We start from the raw sequence: 12282 nt of genomic DNA, 5'->3' as shown, positions 1-12282 counted from the left end.
CAAAACAGCCTCTTTGAAACAAAGTATTATTTACTTATCCTTAGGCATGTACCAAACAGAGAGAGAAAGGGTTAAAACAACAAAAGGTCTACACACATATTATCTTACCTAAACCTTAGTCTTTCCTTGTACGCTTAAATAGGTCCCACTTGTCCCAGGTACTTCCAACATTGGAGCTGGGTGAGGCAGACTTCATCCCTGCAGTCTCTGCCTCAGTCTGACCCTCAGTCAGTGTCTCCCCATTCTGAAATCAGCTTTTTTATCCATCTCAATGTTATTTTGTCTGTTGTGGGACTCCTGATCCTAGTCAATCCAGTTTAAGCATCTCACTAAGGAGGCCAGAGGTAGACTTCCAGCAGTGGATTTGTCCATTAAACACTGGCAATTGAGTTAGAGTCATTGTCTCCCTTCCTGGAGATCTATAAAACCATCCAGGATTGAGTTAACTCTTTTCTTCTGTGTAAGAGACAGCATGATACTGCTCATGTAGACAGAGAGACACAATATTTGTTTTTTAAAAAAATATTGATATCTCCCACACTCTTCCGAAGACTAAAATTGGAAGAAATCTACATACAGCAGATGAAGATCTGCTCCACAGTTTCTGCATTCTGGAAATAAATAATTTAATATTTATTTGAAACATATACAAAAAGTTCCGAACCTGCAAAGACTTATGTATGTGAGTCATCTCACTGGTGCCAGGGGAGCTACATACATGTTTTAAATTAAGCATGGGAGTAATTATTTGTGGGACTAGGGCCTTAATCTGTAAATGCCTGATTCTAAGAGTTGCTGAGCATCTACTGCTCCCATTGATTTAACAGGAATTGTGGGCGCTCAGCACTTCTTCGGATCAAGACATAAACTTTTGACTCTGATATTTTGCATGGTTGAGCATGAGCAATTCATTCCATACTCTAATTGGTTCCCCTTCTGTTAGCTTTATCTATATAATTAAAAACAAGTATATTTTAACACTTTAATCTTATACTTTGGAAAGTCTTGCGTATAGCTTCCACAATAACATTTCATAATAAATGAAATAATATTCCTTCCAAATGAATTTCAGCAATAAACTGTTAGTAAGTTACAAAATCTCATATACAAGCCTTTAAAATTTCTGGATAATTCCGCCAATCTAGCTCCATAGAGAAGACTTTTTTATCCCTCCCCCTGTCTCTCTCTTTAAGCCTCCAAATTGGTATTGCTCCTCACCATCTCCAAATTCTGTTCCCTAAAAATGTAAATACATAAAAAATACAATCTGCCTTCATCCTGAAATAAAATTATTCTACTTAACTGCCAGGGGGCAAATTTGTCATGTACACATGGGAGAAAGAAGAAGGGAGATATGCAGCATCAGCTATGGATAGTTTTAACTCAGGAAGTTCCTTCGAGAGAAAATGTAACCAAACTCCAAACCTGCAGACAGTGGAACTTTCTGTACCTGCGTCCAATAGATAACTAACCGCTTGGTTTGCAAAATAACACAAGGGGGAGGGGGCAAGTAGCTGAACAATAAGGGGTCACAAACAAAAGGGGCAGATACAGTTAGCTTGCTAATTATGTATGGTAATGATAGCAAATTTTGGCCAATCATAGAGCGATAGATTATCATAGTCAACTGCATATAATACTTTGGTGTAAGTGTTTTCGGGGTTCTTGCCAACTTATGAGCTCGAACCCAATTGCAATTGAAATAAATGTATCGCCCCTCCCGGGGCTCCTTGCTTGATTAGCTGTGTCCGTCTCTCCTTATTCCTCAGCTGGAACGGACAGGAATTTCTACGACAATCCAAACTGAACATTACTGTGTTCAGAAACCCATTATGCTTCATACTGGCTTCAGTTAGACTACTCATGTGAAAAAGCACTACTCGATTGGGTTCATGCTAATTAATCAAGAGTTTCAGTTGTAACTATTAATAGAAAAAAACCTCTGCATTAATTTTAATTACTGCCTTTGACATTTCTAAACAGGAAATGGCAAATGACAAAAGACCAGTAAGTGCTCATGTACCTTGCAATCCAACTTTTGGGGAATCACAAAGAAATAATGAATTCTTAACTTCATCAATGTCTTCATGTCATAACAGTGTACAAACTACAGTAGTGAAGCAGTATGTGAATAAAGTCATCACATCTTCTTCCCACTTACATAATTTTCCAAGGTAAGATTTTTAATTTGCTATTTTGTGATATGCTGCACAGAATATAATTGAGAAAAATAACTTTATTAGCAACAGTTTAAAGCTGAAAATAGAGGTAATTTTTAAAGATAATTTCATGGTTGCGCAGTAACATTTACTGTTAGTTTCCTATAATCAATCTGAAAAGTGCCTCAGAACACTGCAGATACGGAGAAATGTTTTAGCTATAGATCACTCTGAGCTATCTAAATTTGAGTTTATCTAAATTTTTAATCATCTCAAAATTAGTGATCTTTGTGGCTTTGAAGCCTTAAAAACAAAGGCCTCTTCTTCTTCAGATTTTCAGATTTTTTCACTTGGTTAGATATTAGTCCTTCCCCTGGAATTCCCCAGCCATGCGGGGAACAGGAATGCCAAACTGGGCCCTAATAGTCAATTTAAGTCATTATAGCAATAAAAATAATGTAAATATACAAACATGATTAAAAGATACAAGATGTTGCACATGTATATCTAAGGGGCAAATCCTTATGTGTCATACAAGCCATGCAAGGACATAAGATGGCATAAGGCACCACCCTTACTTCCCTATGTGGGCAACCCATCCTGTGGGTAGCTGCGGGGGGGTGGGGCCACTGTATCCTTGGTTCTGCCATCATGCAGAAAGCATACCTGCATCAGGTTTAGATTTTTTTTGTTACAAAACTGCACTCAAAAACAAAACAATATAAAACTTCAGAGCCTACAAGTCTACTCAGTCCTACTTCTTGTATCGCTAACACAAACAAGTTTGTTTATATTTACAGGAGATAATGCTGTCCTCTTCTTCTTTACAATGTCGCCAGAAAGTGAGAACAGGCAATTGCATGGCACTTTTGTAGCTGGCATTGCAAGGTATTTATGTGCCAGATATCCTAAACATTTGTATGTCCCTTCATGCTTTGGCCACCATTCCAGAGGACATGCTTCCATGCTGATGACGTCGTTTAAAAAAGTTTGCATTGATTAAATTTGTGATTGAACTCCTTGAGGGAGAATATGTCCCCTGCTCTGTTTTACCTGCATTCTGCCAATATTTCATGTTATAGCAGTCTCAGATGATGACCCACCACATGTTGTTTATTTTAAGAACACTTTAAGAACACTGCAGATTTGATAACATGCAAAGAAAGTACCAATGTGAGATTTCTAAAGATAGCTACAGCACTCAACACAAGGTTTAAGAATTTGAAGTGCCGTCCAAAATCTGAGAGGGATGAGCTGTGGAGCATGCTTTCAGAAGTCTTAAAAGAGCAACACTACAATGTGGAAACTTCAGAACCCGAACCACCAAAAAAGAAAATCAACCTTCTGCTGGTGGCATCTGACTCAGATGATGAAAATAAACAGACTGCTTTGGATTGTTCTCGAGCAGAACCCATCATCAGCCTGGATGCATGTCTCCTGGAATTGTGGTTGAAGCGTGAAGGGACATATGACTCTTGAGCGCATCTGTCTCGTAAATATCTTGTGACGCCAGCTACAACAGTGCCATGAGAAACAAGAAGCGGGCAGCATTATCTCCGGCAAATGTAAACAAACTTGTTTGTCTGAGCAATTGGCTGAACAAGAAGTAGTACTGAGTGGACTTGCAGGCTCTAAAATTTTACATTTTTTTTAATCCAGTCTTTTTTGTACATAATTCTACATTTGTAAGTTCAACTTCCGTGATAAAGAGATTGCATCACAGTACTTGTATTAGATGTATTGAAAAATACTATTTCTTTTGTTTTTTACAGTTCAAATATTTGTAATCAAAAATAAATATAAAGTGAGCACTGTACACTTTGTATTCTGTGTTGTAATTGAAATCAATATATTTGAAAATCCAAATTTGAAACACCCAATGTTTATATAAATGGTATTCTATTATTCTTTAACAATGCGATTAATTGCAATTAATTTTTTTAATCACGCAATTAATCGCAATTCATTTTTTTAATCACTTGGACAGCCCTAGTTTATACATTTATCACGATATTGTCTCAGTGCTTCAGGAGAGTAACTGGTGATACACTACTCTTAAGTAACTTAGCCCAGTTAGTGGTTCCTACATTGTTTCCTGTTGTTTTATTCCCAAAGAGTTTATAATCTAACTAGATAAAAAACAAAGTATTGAGGAAATGGTTGTAACATAAAGGTTGCCTTTGGATTGAGGGGTTATGTTTGGCATCTCTCTTTCAATAACCGTAGTTTAATTTTTAAATAAAGTTTGTGTTTATATTATATTGTAAGCAAAATAAACTTCCCCTCTACTTGCTTATTTTAAACCCCTCCCCTTTATTCTCTCCTACTTGTTTCTATAAGATGCTCTACACTGTGGAGCCTATTCCTCACAATGTACCCCATGCCAATAGTACCTTTTTCTTTCTTATCACCACTTCTCTAGTGTAGCTAAAATATGGCTTAATATATATTCATAACCAACACTGAAAACTTAAACTTGGACCAGGTGGCCTACATGCAACAGCTCTTGCAGATAATCTAAAAGGAAAGCCTCCTCTACCTGGCTGATTTAGTAACAGTTGTGCTGATCCTATTTTGTTAGAGATGGTTCTTACTGCATTTCTTCCTCTGTCTCAGGCCTGGTCTACACTAGGCGTTTATGTCGAAGTTAGCGCCATTACATCGAATTAACCCTGCACCCGTCCACACCGCGAAGCTATTTAGTTCGACATAGAGGTCTCTTAAATTCGACTTCTGTACTCCTCCCCGACGAGGGGAGTAGCGCTAAATTCGACATGGCCATGTCGAATTAGGCTAGGTGTGGATGGAAATCGACGCTAATAGCTCCGGGAGCTATCCCACAGTGCACCACTCTGTTGACGCTCTGGACAGCAGTCCGAGCTCGGATGCTCTGACCAGCCACACAGGAAAAGCCCCGGGAAAATTTGAATTCCTTTTCCTGTCTAGCCAGTTTGAATCTCATTTCCTGTTTGGACATCGTGGCGAGCTCAGCAGCACTGGCAACGATGCAGAGCTCTCCAGCAGTGATGGCCGTGCAATCTCAGAATAGAAAGAAGGCCCCAGCATGAACTGATCGGGAAGTCTTGGATCTGATCGTTGTGTGGGGCGATGAGTCCGTGCTTTCCGAGCTGCGATCCAAAAGACGGAATGCAAAGATCTACGAGAAGATCTCTAAAGACATGTCAGAGAGAGGATACAGCCGGGATGCAACGCAGTGCCGCGTGAAAATCAAGGAGCTGAGACAAGGCTACCAGAAGACCAAAGAGGCAAACGGATGCTCCGGATCCCATCCCCAGACATCCCGTTTCTACGAGGCACTGCATTCCATCCTAGGTGCGGCCGCCACCACTACCCCACCACTGACCATGGACTCTGAGGATGGGATATTGTCCACGGCCGGTTCCTCGGACATGTTAGCGGATGGGGAAGATGAGGAAAGAGATGAGGAGGACGAGGCAGTCGACAGCGCTTACAACGCTGATTTCCCCGACAGCCAGGATCTCTTCATCACCCTTACAGAGATCCCCTACTAACCGTCCCCAGCCGTTAACCCGGACACAGAATCTGGGGAAGGATCAGCCAGTAAGTGTTTTAAACATCTAAACATTTATTTTTAACAGAACAGGAATATTAAGAATAACAAAAATGGGTTTCTCATGATTAGTTTGCCCTAGGCGCTTAACGTTTCAGTCCTGGGCAGTGCAACTATTGAAAAAAAATCTAACAATGTCCGGTTTAGCATGATTGTTCTGCCCAAGCCGCTCTACTGTTTAGTCCCTGCCAGTGCAGCTACAGTAAAATGCGGTCTATATGTCCGGGGATAGAGCAGAAATCCTCCTGGGACATCTCGAGGAAGCTCTCCTGGAGGTAATTGGAAAGCCTTTGCATCAGGTTCCTGGGGAGAGCGGCCTTATTGGGTCCTCCGTAGTATGAAACGTTTCTGCGCCACGAGACAATCAAGTACTCAGGGATCATTGCCCTGCAGAGCAGGGCGGCATACGGCCCTGGTCTTTGGAGGCTTTCCCGAAGCATTCTTTCTTTCTCACTATCTGAGATCCTCATCAGGGTGATGTCGCTCATGGTGACCTGCTTTGAATTAGGTAGGGGAATGTTAGTGTTGGGACTGCTTGCCCGTTCCTTTACTGAACTGTAACCGCTGGTTTGCAGCCACGCGGTGGAGGCGGGAGAGGGGCAGCATACAGGGATCTTTCCCGGGGACAGCCGCGAGGGGGTGGGACAGGGGCAGAGTTCCTGCTTGCCGGATTGCTGGCAGCAGGGACTGGCATTGCTTTCAATGGGAAAGGAGGCCAGTGCTACTATTAAAGTTTTAAGCTGCCACAAGTCTACGGCTTACCATGTCTGCCTGCTACACAAATTCCGGTGTCCTGCCCCGCTTCTCAGATCTGCAGTGCAAGACCCCAGGTACTGAATGCGAAGGCCGAGAATTCGACCTTGTCCTGAGTGCGCATGTGATAGGTGCTGTGCATAGTCTTGTTCACAGAGAAAGACTATGTTCTTTGTTCACAACTACATTTATCTTTCTGAGGAATTCACTCCCTTTTTCCCATTCCCACAGCCACATCTGCGACTGTCTCACAACCTAGCCTGGCATCACACTCCCAGAGGCTAGCGCAGATTAGGCGTAGGAAGAAGAGGACACGGGAGGACATGTTCTCGGAACTTATGGGCTGCTCCCGAGCCCAGGCAGCACAGCAGACCCAGTGGCGGGAGAACTTGTCCCAAATGCACCAAGCACACATGGAACGGGAGGAGAGGTGGTGGCAGGAAGACCAGCAGGCGACTCAAACGCTGCTTGGACTAATGAGGGAGCAAACGGACACGCTCTGGCGCCTTGTGGATGTTCTGCAGGAACGGAGGCAGGAGGACAGAGCCCCGCTGCAGTCTATCTGTAACCGCCCTCCCCCGCCACCAAGTCCCATACCCCCCTCACCCAAAGTGCAAAGAAGGAGGGGCGGCAGAGTCCGTGCAAACTCTCACTCCACCCCTGCAGACAGCTCTAGTAGTAGAAGGCTCACATTCCCCAAAATTTGACAAGTTCTTTCCTTCCCGCCTCACACAAGCCCCCGTCCAAGTTTCACCTCCCAGTTTCATGTGTAGTTGCTAATAAAAAATACGTTTCTGTTAATTACTGTTTCCATCATGTTCTTTTGGAGGAGGGGCGGAAGGGGGGGAAGGGGGTTGGTAATTGGACAGGACAGTCACCTTTAGCAGGGTACATAGGCGGGGGCAGGTCCAGCAGCAGGGCACATACACAGTGCAGTCACTAGTTACCCTGGTCAGTCTGGGAGGTGGTTTTCATGTTCTGTGGTGGGGGGTGGGTTGCTCTGTGACTTTGTGGCGGGGGAGGGCAGTTACAGATCTTATGCCGCGGTCCTTATCCTGGATCACAGAGCCACGCAGCAGGGGATCTGTAACCGTCCTCCCCTTGCCACAAAGTCACATAGCCCCCCCATACACACAGTCCCGATCAGGAGGGGTGACAGGCTCCGTTGAAACAACCAGTCCACCACTGCGGAGCCTGTCAATCCTGGAGTTTAGAAGCGTCATTTGCGTCACTACACTACACCCGCTCCCCACCACAGTCTGCGTCCCAGGTTTAAAACATTCCCGCGAAAACAGTAATAAAGAAAACGGTGTTCATTAACAAAGTAGAAGTGATTTTATTTCTAAACGTGTGTTGGAAGGGGGTGAAGGGGGTATGTAACTGGAGAGGATAGTCAACATTAACTGGGTAAAGAAACGGGGGCAGGTTCAGCTTCTCTGTACACAAACTTAAAAGTCACAGGTTACCCTGCTCACTCAGGAACCTAGCTTTCAAAGCCTCCCGGATGCACAGCGCGTCCCGCTGGGCTCTTCTAATCACCCGGCTGTCTGGCTGGGCGTAATCAGAAGCCAGGCTATTTTCCTCAACCTCCCACCCCGCCATAAAGGTCTCCCCCTTGCTCTCACAGAGATTGTGGAGCACACAGCAAGCTGCTATAACAATGGGGATATTGGTTTCGCTGAGATCACAGCGAGTCAGTAAGCTTCTCCATCTCCCCTTGAGACGGCCAAAAGCACACTCTACCACCATTCTGCACTTGCTCAGCCGGTAGTTGAAGAGTTCTTTTTCACTGTCCAGGGCGCCAGTATAGGGCTTCATGAGCCAGGGCATTAGCGGGTAGGCTGGGTCCCCGAGGATGACTATAGGCATCTCCACATCCCCAAGAGTTATTTTGTGGTCCGGGAAGTAAGTACCTTCCTGCAGCCGTCTAAACAGACCAGAGTTCCTGAAAACACGAGCGTCATGAACCTTGCCCGGCCATCCAACATAGATGTTCGTAAAACGTCCCCTGTGGTCCACCAGTGCTTGCAGCACCATGGAAAAGTAGCCCTTTCTGTTAATGTACTGGCTGGCCTGGTGGTCCGGTGCCAGGATAGGGATGTGAGTTCCATCTATGGCCCCACCGCAGTTTGGGAATCCCATCGCTGCAAAGCCATCTATGATCACCTCCACATTTCCCAGGGTCACTTTGACAGCAATACATCAACGATTGCCTTGGCTACTTGCATCACAACAACCCCCACGGTAGATCTGCCCACGCCAAAGTGGTTCACGACTGACCGGTAGCTGTCTGGCGTTGCAAGCTTCCAGAGGGCTATGGCCACTCGCTTCTGGACAGTCAGGGCTGCTCGCATCCGGGTGTCATTGCGCTTCAGGGCAGGGGACAGCAACTCACAAAGTTCAAGGAAAGTTCCCTTACACATGCGAAAGTTTCGCAGCCACTGGGATTCATCCCAGACCTGCAGCACTATGCGGTCCCACCAGTCCGTGCTTGTTTCCCGGGCCCAGAATCGCTGTTCCACAACATCCACATGACCCATTGCCACCGTGATGTCCTTGGCGCTGGGTCCGTGCTTTCTGACAGGTCTGTGCTACTCTCAGACTTCAGGCCCTCACCGCGGTGCTGTAGCCTCCTCGCCTGACTTATCTGCATCTGCCTCTGGGAAAGGTGGATGATAAGCTGCGAGGCGTTGAGAACGGCCACAACTGCAGCGATGGTCGCAACGGGCTCCATGCTCGCAGTGCTGTGGCGTCCGTGCTGTCACTGACTAGAAAAGTGCGCGAACTGATTTCCCGCCGGCGCTTTCAGGGAGGGAGGGCGGGAGTGATGGACGGATGACGACAGTTACCCAAAAGCACCCTCGACACATTTTTTTACCCAGAAGGCATTGGCGGCTCCACCCAGAATTCCAATGGGCAGCGGGGACTGCGGGAACTGTGGGATAGCTGCCCACAGTGCACCGCTTCCAATGTCGACGCTTTCCCCGTTAGTGTGGACTCACAAAGTCGAATTACTGTCCTTAGTGTGGACACACACGTTCGAATTTGCAATATCGATTCCAGAAATTCGATTTAAGTAAAATCGAACTACTCTTGTAGTGTAGACATACCCTCAGATATGGGGAGTCTTTTGTTTGGACTGTGAGGGGAAAAAAATCCTGGAGCCCCTTTAAGGATTCTCCCTCCCCCACTGTGTGGGGACCTCTGCTTCCTTGTGGGTTTAGGGAAGGGTTAATGGTAATCAGGAGGGAGTCCAAGTTTACTGGTCAAACTGAATGGTGCAGTGGTAGCCCAGGCTCCTGTGCAGCCTTGGGAACTATTTATAAGCCCTTTCCCCTAACATACCAGTCTGCACCTGGGAGCAATGGCTCCCATCATCCCCACACTCTTGGGATTACAATAGAACTGGGTTTCTGGGTCCTGCTCTGAGCATCATAGGAATCACCTTTTGGGCCCCCAGAAGGTATGCTGGAAAGGAATTTTTCCTTCATTGCTAGGTTGGTCTGGGTGATGTGAATTTTTTTCATCTTCCCCTCAGGAACCCACAGACCTGGGATACGTCTTGACTTCTCTGGAGTCAATGATAAAACTCCCATTGATTTCAACAGAGCCATGATTTTATTCCCAGGTGGTAGGTGAGATGGTAAAATGTTCATCTTTTTGTACCTTAGCAGGCGTCCAGCGCAGATGCTTATTTAAAGGAATCCTGGTTCCCTGATAAACAGGAGCTGGAAGGGCATTGTGTAAAGAATCTGGGGCATGAGTTGTGGCTCCTAATATCTGGTATAGTGAGAGGCCACCACTTTTCCTCTATGCTCTCAACTCTTGTATGAGGATGGTGCGGTCCCAGCAATGGTGCTGGGAGCAGGTTAAAGGTTTGGAGGAGAGAAGGCTTGAGGCAGTCCTTCTCCAAGTGGTACAGATTCTCGAAAGAAAGTTGATCTACATTGGATGAGTTATTGCCAGATAATTTCCCAGATGTGATAAATTAATAAAATTGGAGCATCGTTAAATCATGTTCCTGGTGTCTTGTCTTGTCTTCTTGTGATGCCTGAGACAAATATACATGTGCAAGATATTGAATTTTAAAAAATAACTATGAAATGGGGATGAAACTGTGGCTCCAGTAAAGTCAATGGCAAAACCCCCACTGACTTAAATAGGGCCAGGATTTTACCATATGTGTATAATTTGGGTCGTAACTTTCTTGTTAATTGAATTTGGACATAGTGTTATCACAACAGTATTATGATGTCAGTGCAAGCCTCTTGCAGAAAAGATATCAGACCAAAATAGAATGAAACAATGAGAGTACAATCAGTGGAGAGTACATTACAGTACCAACTCAAAATGATAAAGATATAAATCTACTAGGATGGCATGGTCTGTCAATACGAAGTTATATTAATGCAATTATTTGCAGTAGACAATTAGGTGGCAAAACAAAATAATATCAGTGCAAATCTATATAAACATGTATATGATGCCTGGAGGAAGATAGGGTAGCAATGTGAACTTCCGTTATAGCTAAGTCTCAATACTTTCATTTTTTAAATGTTTTATGCGGATAAATATTTAGAGGTATATAAACTAGCTTGGCATCTAGATTGTACTAGTTGCAGTTAGTCCAACAAGAAGTTTAACTACTATTAAAATAGTAATAAGATAAAGTTTAGCTTAAAATACAATTAATTAATATTAAAATAAATCACTATATCTCTTGAGCAAGGTTTTAAGTGCTCCAAAAATATAAAGCAAAAAATATATGCTTGTCAAATATACAGTATAAATAAATAATTTAGGTGAAAATGGATGACTAGATATAACAAAGAGACGACCAAATAATGAAGGGCTAAAGAGTGGTTGTTACATTTGATGTACTTCATTGTATATTGTAAGTAATTGCTATCCATAAAAATTCTATGGCTTCTGTATAAGAAAAAGGAGACAATTTGACAGGCAACACTGGTACTAAGCGACAGCAAGTACAAATCCTTGGCAACTGTCATTATCCTGCTGTTGAATTCACATCCAAAACTGTGTGATAACTTCGACCTGCATACTTGTTATTGAACCAGGGTCTGTCAAAGTAGCCACATTTTTCACTTATGAATAGGATTGTTAGCCTCATGTAGATTTATGTCTTAGAAAACTCAAAACTGTGTAGAATGCTTTCTTTTATTTAAAAAAGACTATTGTTTTGTGCTTAAAAAATAAAAAATATGTTGACGTGTATCCTGGTTAAATTTTCATGGGTAGTTTGAGAATGTCTTTGAAAAATTTATGGTAAAATAAAACTTCTATGTTGTATCTAAATTAATTTAAAGTGTATGAATTAGAGCTTAGAATAATTTGCTTTTATAATAACTACAAACATCTCTCTCAAAACTTCCTCAATATAATCACACAAAGAAGCAATTCTAGAACTGCTAGTAAATATGCAATAAAGATTTTAGGCCTTAGTACACATAGGGTTTGGGATTCTTTTGTTTCTTTCATTTAAGCATCTTGAGTCTGTCCTATTGCTTTAATCCTTGGCCACCTTTTTTCTCAATATTAAACCCAACAGTAGGAGCCCTACACAAGCATGTTTCCTTGTGCCACAAACATGGGATTACAACCTTTTGGCTTGATTTAACATTGATCTGAACAGGAATTTTGCCTTAATAAGAAGTGAAGAATTGTATGTTTTACCATGGCACTTAATGTCATTTCAAGGATCACATGACAAAGTCTCTAAAAAAATAGTGTAGTTTTTCCAAGAGTTAACATTATGTG

At 43.3% G+C, this 12282-nt stretch overlaps 1 protein-coding gene across 1 annotated transcript in view; it reads left to right on the top strand.

Moving 5' to 3' along the window:
* DCDC1 (doublecortin domain containing 1) overlaps positions 1 to 12282 on the top strand; it is a 420863-nt gene that overhangs the window by 23559 nt on the left and 385022 nt on the right. The window contains exon 2 of the mRNA XM_034769879.1: positions 1984 to 2174. Within this exon, the coding sequence (XP_034625770.1) occupies positions 1984 to 2174 (191 nt within the window). The remainder of the gene's footprint in view (positions 1 to 1983; positions 2175 to 12282) is intronic.

This window comes from Trachemys scripta, chromosome 4 (assembly GCF_013100865.1).
Source record: "Trachemys scripta elegans isolate TJP31775 chromosome 4, CAS_Tse_1.0, whole genome shotgun sequence".
In the NCBI taxonomy this organism is placed as follows: domain Eukaryota; kingdom Metazoa; phylum Chordata; order Testudines; family Emydidae; genus Trachemys; species Trachemys scripta.
This window is presented reverse-complemented; position numbering and strand designations above follow the sequence as displayed.